This window comes from Nestor notabilis, unplaced genomic scaffold (assembly GCF_000696875.1).
Source record: "Nestor notabilis isolate BGI_N333 unplaced genomic scaffold, ASM69687v1 scaffold4946, whole genome shotgun sequence".
Lineage (NCBI taxonomy): Eukaryota > Metazoa > Chordata > Aves > Psittaciformes > Psittacidae > Nestor > Nestor notabilis.
In genome coordinates this window covers 67,290-83,757 of record NW_009932239.1, presented here as the reverse complement: position 1 = coordinate 83,757, position 16,468 = coordinate 67,290, and the positions used below count along the sequence as shown (strand labels likewise).

The following is a 16,468-nucleotide window of genomic DNA, read 5'->3' as shown; positions in this document are numbered from 1 at the left end:
AATTTTAAGGCTAGGAAGAAACGTTACATTCCCCTGTCTTATCCCCATTACACTGCATGCTAAATTACCTTAGCTTCAAGCTGCTACTAAGGCAAGAACTACTACCACTCTTTTTTAAGAGAAACTGAGCATAAATATGTACTAGAAATCTGTGAAAAATGACACCAGGTACATCTTCAGAAGTTTCAGATGGAAATGCAATAAACCTGAATCCTTGACATCTATATTTTCACATTTTTTGTTTCTATTTGTAAAGTTCATTCTAGTCCAGTAAAAACTTCTTCCTTTAAATCTGGTCTCAGTTGAGCTCACTTACAATTCATTTAGGCCCGTTTCCATGATGCAAACTTAAATGAACATGTAATAGGAACTAAATGAACAGAAAAACTTGAATTGATTGTTCAATTCCTGACATATACTTAATTGAAGTATATTTAGAGACAGAATTGACTTTACTGTGCTAACTACTCTCTAAATTATTTGAAATCCTTTTCCTTTGGGTTTCGTTTTAGTCACTTTGGAGAAGAGAGCAATAGCAACATTTAATGATGCACCAGCTACAACCCAGATGACAATACATCTGTGAATCTGTTTGTCAGCTACCCAATGTATTCAGCTCAACTCTGATACACAAATAGCAATGGATTGCATCAGTACAAGCCTTCTTGACCTTTCAATGTTGTAATGCTATTCCACAGTCCAGAGAAAAATACCAGTTTTCTCAGATAAACATCTATTGTTTTACTTGGTTTCAAAAAGAAGAAACCCAGCAAAGGTGGAGAAGCGTTGATGATCCCCATGGAGGGCTCCGTTTCCCATCCGCAGCCAAACTTCATCTCCCTTGGCAAGTTTTAGGACTGCACTGTTTCCTGAAGTGTCTGCTTTCCCTTTTGATTCATAGCTAAGAATTAATATTTTAACAAGTCAGCTGTTTGTTTCTCAAGAATGACCAAGAAAACAACTTAAAAAAAAAAAAAAGAATCCAAGAAAGCACATCGTTACCCTGAGCAAAACTTTCTTGAAAGGCTCACAACATTTTTTTCATCTTTATGAGAAAATTTTTGCATTTTTTTTAATTTGATTTCCTAGTCAAATTTTGCACTTTATCTTATTGCATCCTTTCATTCCTTTCTGAAATTCTGGAAGTTTAATTTATATATATTGTTTTCCAGGGCATAGGAACAAATTTGTGTAGTATAAAAACCTGCTCATTCACCACAACACTCCAGGTTTCCTGTGTTGCTCTTCTTCTCTTGGATTCATCCTTGCTAATCTGAAATGCCTTCAGGTCAAGAGTCTCATGTGAGCTGAGCCCCTGTGTTCCTGGCACAGGCAGTGGGCAGAGAGAGCCATCTCACTGCATCCTGAGGCCTTTTCATTGGAACATAGGTGCATTCGATGTGGGCTAACCTGCTGGCTCTGCACTGGGGTGGCTCCCCTTCTTCCACCTGTTTTGCCACCTTTTCTGACATCAGTGCTTCAGGTCTTTTGCAGGAAAGATCTACTGGGAGCAAAGCACCCTTTGGTGGTGCTTCAGGTACATGCTGTTGATGAAATCTTGACAGCTTAAATGAACCTGCTATCATTGAAGTGCCCAAAATCCAGTGTAATCAATCTAAGCTTTTGTGTCTGTTTATTCAGGCTTAGGAGAGAATCTTGGTTTTGGTATCAGAGCCCTAATTGGTATTAAAGAAATAATAATACTGTTTTTTCAAACACTATATATATATTTTTTTTTTAAGAGACCTTTGGCGACAAGCTTCTTGACTTGATCCTTGCATAGGTTGTTAAGCCAGAAATGGGTTCTATTCTTGATGCCCATCTAGCTAACATAAGGAGTTCAGAAATCTTTTATTCCAACTGTGCTAATGGTAACAAAGCCAGTAAAAAGAGGACCTTTGCTTCTTCCTCATCCTTTCTACTGCAGTTTAACTGCTTTCCATCTTTAAAGTAAATTGCTCCCCCAGTAATCTTTACCAAGGCTGTAACTGAACACTTCATGATGCCCTTTTTCTGACAGGCAAACAAAGGATGAAGATTGGTTTTAGTAGAATGACAGCATGTTACCACTGGACTCCAACCCTGACTTTCAGTGCTAATTCCTTTTCCCTGAGTTTTGAGGAGCTTGTAATTAAGGCTGAATTTTAGGTCCAGGATATGCGGCAGGTATGATCCAAATTTGCAAGTTAAAGAGGGTGAAATACAATAGTTATTCTCTATTTGTTATTTTAGCCCCAGAATTTCTTCAAAAAACTTACAATTTCATGTTTATTGAAATATGAGCAAGCTATCACATCTGTGCAGACATGGCTTTTGCATTAAAATGGCATGGCCCTTCACTTACCTATACAAGCTGAAAACTGTATTACCGTTATGCATGAGGTACACATACACTTCCTCCACATCTTCATGTTTCATCATATTGAAGGTGAAGAAATACACCCCTGAAAAAATTACCAAATACAATGCATTTGCTTCATAGAGAGAGGTAGTCATGCTATAGACCTGTGCTGCTTGCTTAGAAAACAACAGCTGAAGCCAAAATTACTTTCCAGTTGTCAGATGGTGTTTTGCTTCTGCTTGTAGTGTTCCAAAATCAGATTAATTTTTATTCTGCATATGGCAGGGGTTCAGGCACATCCTGTTCCAAAGAAATGACTATTTGAACACGGCAGGAGCACTCAACCCTTCCTTCTCATTAAAAGGGACATTTCCGAGAGGCTGAATCTAGTAACCCTTCTCTCACTTTTTTCCTCTCCTTCTTGCTCCTGCCCTCTCCCAAAAGGCAGCTCCAGGCCAGCCCAGGCTCAGCCTCAGAGGCTGTCAGTCTGACAGGCAGCATGTCACCCAGCTCAGGCAGGGCAGAAGTGGTTTTAGCAGCACCCACTGTTGATCACCTGGCCTTACCACATCCTGAGCAATGCAGACATAGCCACCACTTTCCCTTCTTGCACAACACACCCTTACCATCACCTTGGTCTTTTTCTCTGTCTGAAAGTTGCCAACAATGTTGTCAGTGCAACCATGTTATGTATCATGAACTCTGCAAGACTCCCACACACAGGAAAACAAGCTCCTGGTTCCTGAACAATTAGTCTAGCAGTGACCCTGCAGTGGGAGCTTGGAGTTTGCATCAAAGTCATTAAATCATTGAGGGTCAAAGTTTATTGACATCTACATAAACATTAACCTCAAGAGGAAGCAGCTGTGAGTACACTCCCCTGTCAGTAAGATGTGCTACAGCAAGCCTGGAAAGCCTAGCTTCTATTTAATTTAATGTAATTTCCCATAGCAGTGAGTAAATGAATGCACATGAGAAAGGGCAAGTGAAGGAAGGTGGCTTCATGCTTTGCTCAGACATGTTTTTGAGTATGGTCCTGCCTCCCCCATCTGCTATTTTGCTTCTTGCATCACAGCTGTGTAAGATGGGGGGGAGGGGATGCAGCTGAAAAATCACTCAGGAAAAGCTGTAATGCCTCATTTCCAGCCATACATCTGTTGCAGGCCAGCTTACAGCTGAACTGGTGTGAGGGAAGATGGGAATGAGGAGGGTGACTGGAGGCAGGAAGTGGCAACTGTGAAGCTGCTGCTGGAACATCAAGACCATGGTTATCACAGCAGCTGAAGGTCTAAAGGTCTCTGAGCAGATGGTCCTGCTCCTTCCTCAGCCCTGGCTATGCCTCTTCATCCTGCCTTTGTGTCAGCACTAGCCTCACTGGCTGGCAAGCCCTCTCTTGGCTTGCCTGGAAGAAGGTAGCAAGAACTATACAGAACGAGTCTCATCAGTGCCATGTGCACTTTGCCTCTCTCACTTCTGAGAAAGTGAAGTTTCTCATCGTTATTGACACCACTTCTCTCTATAGCTCCCAGAATTGCATTATTTTGTTTTGCAAACACTCACCATTCACTGGGGCACCAAATCTACCAGTCATGACATCAAAGAAATTCCCAACATTGGTTTCGACACTGCTGAAGATGATCCCACTGTTCTGGTTGCTGAAGTGAGTAGCCATGGAAGCCATGAATGCAACCTGCAAAAATGCAGTTCTTACTCAGGCAGTCGTTCACAAAATGCACACATGTAGGGGAATCAGAATGGTTTTCCTGTATTTGCAGCCTGTTTATTTTCCTGACAGAGATGTTCTTCTAAGGCTTGCCCCAAGGCTGTTAAACTCCAGCAACAAAACTCCCATTGAATGAAACTGGAAGAGGGCTAGGCTTCTTACATTCAATTGGACTATTCATGACTGTAATAGTAAGTGTACGGGCAAGTGTTTGCAGGTCAGGACTTTCGTTTGGGATTTTATTTACTTTAAAGTCTCTCTAGAATGATGCAACAGAAAACTGGTATTGAAATGGATGATGTTTCCAACAGAAGTGATTTAATTAGATTTTTATATTTTCCCCAAGGCATTTAGACTGGATATTGCTTTTATCTGAACGTGTGAAATACAAAATGTGCAGTAAAATCCATACACATTAGTGTTTCTTGATAACTACCTTTGGACATACATAAGCATTTAGGTCCTTTAGAAGTGAGGTTGCAGGGACTCATCATTCAGCACTTTTTCTTTCTTACCGGTTGCCCTGTGGCCACAGTCACAACAACAGAGGGTGGTGGAGACCCAAAGAGGAAACCAAGAAATTGGAAACTGTGCTTCAACCTACTGGCTGTGAAAAATGTTTCATAGGAAGCAGCACAAAACCTCTCACACTGGACAATTCAAATTGCCCTCATCAAGATACCACAGAATAACCGTGACAACTTGCACGTGCAGGGAAGGGGGTTATCTTTTGTTTGAGTCTGTGATCTGACTGACAGTAAATGGAGTACAGGGAGACTTGCTGCACTTGGATGCCAGAAGGTCACATAGTGACTTGGTATTTCATCTCTATCTCCTAACAACTTCTTAGATGAGAAGTGTTAAATTATAGTTGTTACTGCCTGTTGCAAAAATGACATTTTTCATGAGATTCCAGCTATACTGATACTAAAAAAATAACCACCCCAAACTTCTTTTGATTTGAGATACAAGGGAGAATGAAACCAATAGAGGCAAAATCAAATGCAAGTCCAAATCCAACAGTGCAAATCATTAGCCATCTGCTCAGAAATTTGAGGAGCTCCAGATGTGAGCTGAAAGCCTGGGCTGATTTTCCTTATCCCTGCATGGATGCGTTTTCTGTGAAGGCAAATTGTTAACGTCTTGCTTCTCAGCCAGGATCACATCAAAGTTCATCATGTGTTAAAGGAAAGCAGCTGCAATGGCAGCTTGATGGAATTTATTACTTTTTGTCTAGATTCCATTTCACATTCTCTTTGACCCCAAGCTACTTTTCTTCGGCTGATGAGAAGAGTTGAAAAAGATGTCCTTTCTCCCTGGACCTCATTTTGGAGTAGCAGATTGAGATGGACATAACAAGCCTGTCAAAATAATTCTGCTACTTAAAATACTATTATATTCAAAAGTGTTTTCTCCTCTAACTACCCCTGCTCTAAAATTCTTAAGCAGGATGTTAACAAGAAATGATATGCTATACTGCATAAAGAATTTTTAAACACATCGGTTAACAACAGTGATGGAATTTTCCTTGGAAATAGGTATTGCAATATGAGCTTTTGTTATTCATCGTCTTTCATTATTAAATTTTTAATTAAATGACTACCACTATCCTTTCCTTAAAAAAAAATAAATCTTGCTAGCTCATTTTAAAGTTACAAAAGGATTTATGTTAAATGCTATTACAACAAACATGTTTTTAAGACATTCACCTATAACGGCAATTCCAGTTAGGTCTTTGAGAATGCTAAAATAATTCTGCTTTATTACAAAAATCCAGTAATTTTTTAAACTATTTTCATTGCAGTTTTTATTCTGTGGAATTATCCTATCTTCATGCAACCTAGGGTAGAGAAATCCAAGAAAGCCATTTTCCCACACTGCACATGTTGGATGTACTGTTGATTTTGCTGTTAATTTGCATGCCTTTTATGAGAATATAAACCATACATGAAAGCCTATTAATGGGAAACAGCATCCTTTAGTTAACAGGTGTAGATCTACATATAGATCAGAATTTCCATTTTCCCCATAGTCAGATTGTTTGGAAGTGGGATATCTTTTTGTGCGTGTTTGCCGTGTCCCATTTTGTCCCTTCTGTGAGGAGCTTGGTTTTGGGGGTATGAATCAGATCAAGTTTAAGACAATTCTCTTAAAGTGTGTATGTGTTAGTGAGGATGTAAGTTCTCTATAGTTTTGGGGATCTATATTCTCTGTGGTGTCTGAAGTCACATTAGCCCAAAAGCAGCAGTGACTCTGTGGTTAAGCTGAGTTGTTCTTCTAGATCATCAGTAACTGTAATGGGATTTTTAGATGCTTCCATTACATGTAGGCTTTCTGGAGCTGAATCTGAGTGCAATGACTTGCCAGCGCAAATGCGCCAGTGACATCTGAGGTACTTTAGGGCTGCCACACACAGGGCTGGCTACACTATTGCTACACTGCAGCATACGGTGTGGACAACACTTACATCCCTTTTGCAACAGCAACCAAGGGTTGCCTTAACAGACTACACCATATCAGCACTGTACTGCAGGCAGATACATATATACATACACATAAGCTCTCTGACACCTGACAGATTCCTGGGACATGAAGGAGCTCTAATGCAAAAGCTATGGGAATATGCCAACACAGTGTTGAGCCCAAACAAACATATCCCATCCCTCATGAGAGCTTATCACCTCAGGCTTGAACCCATGTTTTAATGTTCATCTGGCTTTTGGGTAGTTCGTTCATAGGCAGAACCTACATGCTTCTCCACATGTTTAAGGTATTTAGACATACAAAACCACAGATAGCTACTGAGAGGTATTTTTCAAAAGCAGAGAACTTCTGTCTGCGCTTGAAGGTTTTGACCCCTTACTTTAAAGAGTTGGATACATATGCTGTTGAGAATCTCACAAAGCCTGGCTGACCTGAGAAGCATGGGCCCGAGTGACTCCTTTACTCTTTTCATATGCCATAGGAAGTGCAGATATGTATGTGATACAGCTTGATAGAAAAATGATAGTCCCTGCTATTCTCTTTTAATAACCCAGATACTGGCTTTCTGCCCTAAAAGGGAACTGCTTATCTTTCTTCCTGCCCATTTCTCAGCTGCATTCTTACTCTAAAGAAAACTCTAATGTCTGTCTTTTCCAGGAGGATCTGACAGAGCACATTTGTCAGTCATGACAAGGGATATGTTTGTCTCTCACTATATTAATTTACAGGGGAATTTGCTTAAGTATCTTAGAGTATTTAGGTGCTGTTTTTCAGAGAAGAAAACTATAACCTGAGAACTTCTGCAGCCAAAACAAGCCAGAGATTTTGTACCTGTAGCTCTGGAGGAATTCCAGGATAACCCTTCTCGCCTTTGGGTCCATGATGACCACGCTCTCCCCTTGGTCCCATATCTCCTTTGTCTCCTTTCTCACCTTTGGCTCCTTCCTGGCCAGTTGCTCCATTATTTCCATTGTTTCCATGATTCCCTTAAAGAAAACAGAGCTTTCTGTTTAACTTAAATAATTCAGTATAATATATTTTGATAGATAACTGTGACAGGGTCCTTTTCCACCAGTTTACAACACATGGGCTTTTCAGTAACATAAACCCCAGATTGAGCTGTGATGGATAAGAAACAGCTGTGTGGTTAAGCTGAAGGTGAAGGTTTTGATAAGTAAGTTTCCAGAAGGATGTAGATTAATGTTTGAGTTAACTTTCATGCTCTCTTTGTGTTGCTGTATAAACTGCCAGTGTCTCAAGTCATTGTGTTGTTGGAGAAATGTGGAAGGACAAGACCTCAGCAGACCTGAGGCTCAAGGAAGGAGAAAGCCACTGCCTATTGGCACATGCCTGGAAGCCTGCATAAGCACTCTCCCTTTTCCTTTTGTGTAAAAACTTATTTCCTCATAATTTATGTTAATAGGATAGGATAATTTTGATAAACATTTTGCTATCTTTTAAACATGTCCCTAGCCTTCAACTGTCTAAATGAACCATCTGTGCCAAAAATGGCAAAGTGTGCTGGTTAACTTGAAGGGTTTGATTGGTTACATTCTCCTAAATTTAAAGAGAGACAATTTTTTTTATATTGAAGCTTTTTTTGGATATATATTTCTTGTACAAGTGTCACTATAAAAACATATTCCTGCATCTGATGCTTAATGAGATTACTGAGGAAATGTCTGTGTGACTGACAGAATTTTGAAGTCAGCTAGCATCAGTAAGCAATTATTATGCCTACCTGAAGCAAAAGCCTGACCTTTCAAATAATTACTCGTGGGATTAGTAAGTGCCATCATTGTTCTAATTCTACCTGAATTGAAATGAGATTCTTTGTCACTTGGCTTGTTTTCTGATTAGTCACTCTGGTTACAAATTTACAAGAAGAATGATGTTGTTTGAGATGAAATCTAGTGGATAAGTGATTCTACAGAGTTTTTGTAGTGCAAATAAAAAATTACTTCAAACACGGAAGCTAAATGGTGGAAGAAATCAACCAATTTTTGTTGGATAGAGAAATCAGTAACGCTTAAAAACAAGAAGAGTGATCCTTCATGTAAAGCCAGAACTACTTCTCTACCAGTTCAGAACAGAAGGCTGCAACTGACATTTGATTCAAACAAGGGAAAAGCAGCTGTTGTGAAGGAGACAGAGCAATTCCAGAGTGCAGAAGGTAAGGTTGCTATCAGCCATATATTTGTGGCATCTTGTGGTGACAAGAAGCATGGCGGAGAAACATCTCCACTACAGCCTTGAATGTGTGGTTCTAAGTACAAACTTCTGTCTTGCTTTTTAGAAGCCAACAGTTTATTAGTATATAATGCAGTATTTCTGGACAAGAGACCTCACCATTAGATAGTCTTACTTCTGTAATGGTATTTTTATAAAGGATTGATGCCTGCATAGCTCACAGCAGGCCTATGACCTATGCCTATGACCTTATTTTGCCTAAGATACAAAATATGTCAATGTAACAGTCCATTTCAGTATCTTGCCAACTGAAGCTAGTTCTTGAAACACTTCACTCAGATTTAACTTCATAACAGTCAGATTTAACTGTTACTGTAAACTGTTTCTACCCAAAATCACTACACTGATATTTGGTGGTTATGGTTATCTGTTATGTTTGTTTACTGTCAGTACATCTGTGAGGCAGAAAGATTATGGAATTGCATTTTTATTATGATAACAGAAAATATTAGCTTTTGAAGATGAGACAAATCTGACAGTCAGTGACATTTGGGGGGGCTGGAACTAGGTCTTAAGGTCCTTTCCAACCCTAACCATTCTGTGTTCATTTGCATTATATCTGTGCTTTAAGAACAATGACTGTTCAAATCCCTGAAGATAGCTGTAACAATCTTACACCAACATGCAATTAACTATCCTTTTCTCTTCTCTAGGCTCTTCTTTTTCTACATCTGTTATCAGATAGCCTTTTCTTGTGTATCCTGTTCTGTGTGCATTTGTAGTTGGGGGTGGGGGGGGGGAAGGTACTTTTTGTTACAGAAGACAAGAAGGAAAAGAATACACTTCTATGAGAGAATAGAAGCATTCTTTGTGTGTCTCTGTAAAATATTGGCTAGCAGCATGCTAGATAAAAAAGTTCCTGAATGCAATACACAATAGCACAGCTGGATTTTCAAAGGTTATCGCTGTAATCAACTCCAGGGAACAAGTTCTTCCAACTTTAATGGAAGTTTCATGCTGCTTTAAGAAGTTAGACCAATTTTCCATAGAAATGTAACAAGAGTACATTCAATATGAACTTGTGAAAGCTGAATTTTAATAAAAATGGGTTTTCAGTGAGGAAGGTTGTAAAGTTTAATTGGAAATCTCTGTCTCCCCAGAAATGATAGAAAAATTTGTTGCTGAATCTGTCCTGAAACACTGATGTTTGGACCATTCTTTGATATTTCATAGAATAGCCTGTAACTTACAGCCTGTAATTAGACTGATCAAAAAAATGAATTAGACTTAATCTTTACCTGGCATCCCAGGGGGCCCTGGAGGTCCTGGGGGCCCTTGGTAAAGTCGAACTCCAAAGTCACCACGGCAGCAGGAACTACAGTCCGGATTCTGAGGTCCAGTTTGTGGGGGCTAAGTACACAAAAATAAGCTTTAAATAGCTCATTCATCGAGGGCATCAGTCATATGCATGTTGGTTACAAGGTCTTCATTATATATTCTCTGTTTATATATTCAGTAAGTTTTCAAAACACTTCTTATCTGGGCTGAAATCTCCCATGCTTAGGTTGTCCCTTAAGATATTATTTTTGGAAGATTTAAGGGAATACCTCTTCAAGTATTCTAAGTGCTATATGAATATTTAAAAAAAAACCCCACTTGTCAAATAATGAGGGGGTTAAAAACAAAATAATACCAAGTAATGAAAGTTGGAGAAGTAGTTCAGTTAGTTAGGTTCCTATCCTGCTTTTCACTGATCCCACATTTCAGCTGACCTTTGTTGGCAAAGAGTGGAAAGACATAAGGGTAAGACAAAACGTTTGACCTTCAGCAATGAACTATTCTCCACTAAACATAAAGAAAACTATGTTGGACTGCCCGAAGAAGATATTAAAAGATGTATGTGCAGCATATTCCTGTTTGTGGCCCTAGACTTGCATATTTATAGGCTACTAAACTTGAGAGAACCTAAAAATATGCCAAGATACATGACAAAATTTGATGTGACCACAACACCTGGTGTAAGGGGCGTGGGATTATTTGTAGTTGTGGGTGTGTAACTGTGAAAAACCATTAGTATGCTGAAACTAATATAGCAGCATAAATTAATGACTTTATTATATGCAGCTCTACTGCTGTAATAATAGTTTGATAATAGCTTTGTTTCAGTGCTTTGCTTTTCCGCATTATTGTATTTACACTTCTGGAGTCTCATTCAGTCCTGGCTGGATTTTGTAACTAGGCTCTTGTGGTGATTTAGTGGTCACAGATCTCCTGATGGGTCAAGTGAGGTGGAGGTCCAGAGTTTAATTTTATTTCTCTACCTCCTTCTCATTTCTACCTCTTTGTTTCTGTTTCTTAAAATTCTTCACTATTATCCCGAGGTGCAAATCTGCAGATGTTCAATTCTGGAGGGGAACAGTTAATGCTAATCTGACTACTACTTTCCTCTAATCATTCTACTCTTTGTTTTCTTCCCTTTTTTCCCACTCATCTTTACCATCCTCAAATTACTTGCCTAATGCAGACCTGTCAGTTTAATGGCAGCAAACAAGCCTCTGGTAGGATGGGAGCTGCCAAATAAACATATAGATGTGCTTTATTCCTGCCCTCAAGATCATCAGCTGGCTTGATATGAAACATTAAAGCTTTTGGCCCATGTTTGTATCAATACCAAGCACACCCCCAGAATGCACTAATTTCAAGAGGCTTGGGAGTTTATGTTTGTGGATGCAGAAAAGCCCTTTCATGCCACCAAAATACTGCAATACTTCTCCAATAGAACAGACACCTGTTCTCTGCAGCTGGAACCACCAACAGTGGAGCTACCATGTGGATAAAGGCTGACCTGACAGCTCAACAAATACACTTCGTATTTAAAGAGTTATGGAAATGTTACAATTTGCCAATGGGCAGGCGGTCTTCCTTATGGGTTTTGGTCAGTACTATGCTTTTTACCTTAATTCTGGATAAGGTCTATACTTTATGAGAAAAATTAGTTCCACCTGTAGGACTGTTCCAGGAGAACCTGTTTGTATCATCATTCCTATTGTTTCTCTCCCCCGGCTGTTTAGGAAGAACATAAGTGACAATCACAAGGTACACTGTTTAAAAAAACCCCTGCTTTCAGCTCATTTTCAGTCCTTGAAGGGGAGCCAAGTACAAAACAACTGGAACTCTGCAAGCATTTTGCACCATCTGAAATGCTAATGTTGCACTGAGATTGAAATCACCAGCTCCTTTTTTATAGTGCTTCATAATCATGTAAAATTAGAAGGCAGACTATTCACACACCTGCCAAGAACAAGTAAGTGACATCAGCCTAGAAATATCCAAAAAACTAAGAACTGTGGCTTGTAGGGAAGGCATGAATCTAGCAAACTGGACTGCATGTGAGACTCTTACTGTGCAGGTATGATTTGTCTTCTTTATGCAATGCACTGAAATCCTGAACAACATTATTAGCTAACCAGCTATGTTATCATAAAATAGGTACTAGTGCTGGTTATAACCAGCTATGATTTGGCATTACCTCTTGAAAAGCTTATCAGGTTATTAGATCTGAAATGAGGCAAGTCCTGCCAGCCTGGTTGTATGAGAACAGTTCCACAGGCTTCACAGTAACTATTTGTGCAAGTCATGCAGTAGTGTTGACTTACTATCTTTACTGATCCTTTGACTAGGAGGAGAAAAACGTTCAGCCAGCTGCCAATAACAATGAATATTCAGTATACTGTTTTAATCTGCAAACGCAGAGAATTTAATGAAGAGTACATTTAATGGGAGAACGTGTTCCTAAAGTAAAATTACACTCAAATGGGACAAAGAGATTAATTACAACCTACTTGCCAAAAGTGTCCCGTGCAGCCATTTGCATATAAAGTTTATCACACAATGAATTGTTGGCATTGCTTTCATAACATCAATATGATTTAGGAGCTTAAGAAATGCATCTGCCACATTTATATCCTAATACAGATAGAAGCCTGGAAATATTTCTGAGGCTATTTGCTGAATTTCCTGTGACTTAGTATGTAGGAGGCAGTTCTAAGCAACAGATGGTCTATAAAATTCACTTAACTTACAGCTGTGAACGAATGATAATTGGAGAGCCAGCCCTTTTTCACTTCTTAATTAACTTTATGAGTTTCTGATATATTGTCTAAGACAATGCAGAAGACAAGTAATGTATATCCACCATTCTTGAATGCAAAATAGCATCTCTGTGGGCATATAAGGCTCTCCTTGCTCCTTCTCTAGCAAACAATTAAGTAAACCAAATTTGTCAAAAATCAGCATAAAACACCAGTAGGTTAAGGGGTACCTGAAGATTTTCAAAGAGCAAATTGAAAAGGAAGAATGTGTCTGGCATGGCTCTCTCCAGTCACTAAGAGTTCTTATGCTTGAGAAATGCCCATTGTATTTTATGTGAGTTACCAGCAGGGTGGAAATTGGCATTGTACCCAGTGCAGCAAAGACAAATGCTGTTGTCTCTATTCCACAACGGGGAATGAGACCATTAAACAACTTTAGCAACAGGGAGAAATTCTCTAGCCAGACCTAAAATAACCAAGAAAGTGGGGACTGTAGGGGTGAAACAGCTTTCAGATAGCTCAAAGGGAAGAGAGAAGTTTGATATTAATTAAAATATGTCTGTGCCACCTTTGTTCCTTCTCTGCCTGGGAACCTCTGGAGCCTGGAGATGGAAAATACCTATTGCGTCAGCCTTTCTGTGATGGATTATCCCTGTCGTACATCTGCTAGTGCTCCATTTCATTTCAGTAAGCCAAAAATTGCATCATTTGCCCAGCAAAGATTGCTTCTTAGAGTGGGTCTAGCAGGTAAATAACTGCTGTCAGCTGTACTTAGCCCTGGTGGGTTCAGTTTTAATGCTACAACCTCTTCCCCCCAGGAGGCAACTCCAGACATGTTGCATTAAATTCTCTGATGAGAGACACATGCACCACATGCACAGTGACACTTTCCGTAAGGGGAAGTTTGACTCCTAAAACAGCTGTAATCTTGTATTAAACCCAGCATTGTCTGAAGTTATATTGAGTTAAAGGAGAATCTTAAAGTATGGATCATATATGGTCTGTAATATGCAGCTGCACAATTGTCTCTGCAGTAGGGAGGTACACACAGACTAGGTGGCTCATTGGACTATATGCCTGATGGCTTACACTGTTTATATACTGCAAGTGCCATTTAACATACCTAAAATTAAGTATTTATTTTACTGAGTGCACTGGAGCAACATACAACTGCCCAAATAATATGAAATGCAAAGCACTATGAAATTTAAATACAGGGAATATAGTGGTGTATTAAACCTCTTCCCATATTTGGATATGTGTCAGTTCTTCAAGCCTAGAACAGGATTAAAATTAAATCTCTGATTATCATGAAGTAGGTTATTATTCAACACTTGTCTGCATGTCCATGATTTTTAAAATTCAAAATATCGTAGTTTGATGTGAAAGGGTTTTAAAAAACAAATTATAGAAGGTGAGCTGTACAGAACTCAAACATTTGTATCAACAATAGGAACAAAAGACTCACGCTCTTGTTGCTTCTAAAAGTATCCATCAACAAAAACTTTGAGTGGAATTTTGTTTTGCCTAGTGCTGGGAAAAGCTTCATCTTCTGCCCTTCCAATTTTACCTTCTAAATTTGGACTGAAATATTTTATGTGTAATGAGATTATGTCATTTTCCCTTTGCTGTGAACTAATGACTGTAAAATCTAAAATGCCATATAAAAGGCATAGAAAGATTCCCAGCTTAAAATGCAGATACTACAGATGATTTTGTTTCACCCTGAGCCTTTTTTCCTCTTAAACTGTCAAGTTGACATGTTTTATTATTAAATCTGCTCATTACAGTAGTATCTGGTTTTTTCAAGCTATTTTTATAATAAAAATTTTGAACACTCAGAATTTCATTGTGCTTGTCTCAAGCTCAAAAATATACTTTGTACACATAATTATCAAGCAAAGTTATTCTCTGCTACTTGAATCTTTCCAATATCTCTGGAAATTCTGTAATTTTCCTTCACATCCAAGTGAGTTAGCAGAATCTAAAACTTCAATACATTAAATAAGTAATACCTTGATATAATTAAGAGAATGTAGATCATAATATATGATTGCACAGGATCAGAGGTTCAGCAAAACAAAGGGCTGCTGCCTATGTTGAAACCAGTGCCCCCAACCACTACTGGTTCTACCAGCTCATTAAAAGATCCTACAAAGCAACCCAGCAGGGTACAGACCAATACACAATCTTAATAAAAAAGTATTTCATAAATATATCACTAGTAATCTTAGCAAAAAAATAAAATATCTCATTAGCTTTAAAGATATCTTTAGAAGATTAATTCAGAGTACCTGGACTCTATCTGAGGTAGTCAGTTCTACATCATCTACCTCTGGTCTCAGGACTTTGTGGTCTGTAGAAGTGCTATTATCAACAGTCCACTCTATAAGTTGACTCCGCTGTTTCAATATTTCCCTGCTTCTGGAACCTTTATGGCCAGTCTGGTGGTGACTTTGCAATACTTTGGCCACTGGATTATAAGATCTTCTGCTCACCTCCATGTATTCATCTTGACACAGGCAAAATGGAAGAAAAAATAAAGCTAGTAGATGCCAACTGATGAAATCCTTCTCTGCCATGTTATTCAAAGTAATTTTTCAGGAGTCCAGCAAATGCCTTGCAGGAGAAGCTCTTTGCTGCACCAGGAGATATGTGGTCCTTTCAGCTTTTCCACTAGTAAGCCTGGCACTGAGACCAGTACCAGGTTTTATACGGTTGCGTGCAATAAATAAAACTAAAAATGCCAAAGTGACAGGATCCTTCATCCAAAATCAGTCATGCTCCTTTAAACAAACCAGGCATTATTCACCACTTCACCACCACAAGGAAAATTGATTTGTATGCTGGAAATGACCACAGCATTTAACGGACTCCCGTGGTTCCTATTTGGGGGCATTAAAAAATGTAGCACCTTTTTTTTTTGGCATGTTTTTGTTTAAGTGTGAAAAAATGTGATGGAAATGGAGAACATGTGGCTAATGGCTTACGTTCCTTCATTAGACATGGAAAGGCTGTGAATTCACATTCTTAAATGTCTTTTGGACACAGTCACCTTCCTTATTTGCCAGGAAATTCACACACACAACTGCGTCAGCCCAGTTCGAAAAATCCTTCCAAGAGCAATTAGGAAACAAAAGCACAAGAGGAGCTTTTGCATATGATCCTACCCCAATGGCCGTTTCTGACTATGCTTTTCATTCATTAAAAGAAAAATATTGAATTTCTGTCAGTTGGCCAACGGTGGAAGCAGACTGGGTAAGTAGCTCTGAAAAATTGGGTTGAATTCAGATTCACAGAGCCCCATTTCTCAGCATTAGTTCAACCTACTCAGCCAGGCAATATTTTTTCCCCTGAGTTCCCAGTGTTTTCCTAAATGCAACTGCCAAACCAAGTTTTATGTCTTTGCTGCCAGGTAAATAAATTTACCGGGGGCTTATTTCAGACTAAAAGAATCAAATTATATAGGTATAATAATATCCTTATTATATTTTTTGAACCACCCACCAGTATCCTCTAAAACCACAACTGCAGAATTCAGTGCTGCAAATGCATACACATCCACATGCACACCCAGCCTTCCTTAGAGCAAGTAGCTCCTCGGCCTGTGAGAAACCTTTCACCAGTGCGTGGCTACAG

The 16,468-nt window shown here is 39.0% G+C and overlaps 1 protein-coding gene across 2 annotated transcripts; it reads right to left on the bottom strand.

The window, feature by feature from the left end:
* Positions 1-591: 591 nt before the first annotated feature.
* Positions 592-15,510, bottom strand: C1QTNF3 (C1q and tumor necrosis factor related protein 3). 2 transcript variants are annotated; one of them, XM_010016268.1, is made up of 6 exons: positions 15,124-15,495; positions 10,037-10,148; positions 7,380-7,534; positions 3,902-4,031; positions 2,345-2,444; positions 592-901 (listed from the first exon to the last, which is right to left on the bottom strand). In XM_010016268.1, the coding sequence occupies exons 1-6, from the start codon at positions 15,409-15,411 to the stop codon at positions 742-744; spliced, it is 945 nt and encodes a 314-aa protein (XP_010014570.1). In that variant the 5' UTR covers positions 15,412-15,495; the 3' UTR covers positions 592-741. The 2 variants fall into 2 exon arrangements, with proteins under 2 accessions (XP_010014570.1, XP_010014571.1); XM_010016269.1 differs by having other exon boundaries at positions 742-901; positions 15,328-15,510.
* Between the last annotated feature and the right edge of the window lie 958 nt (positions 15,511-16,468).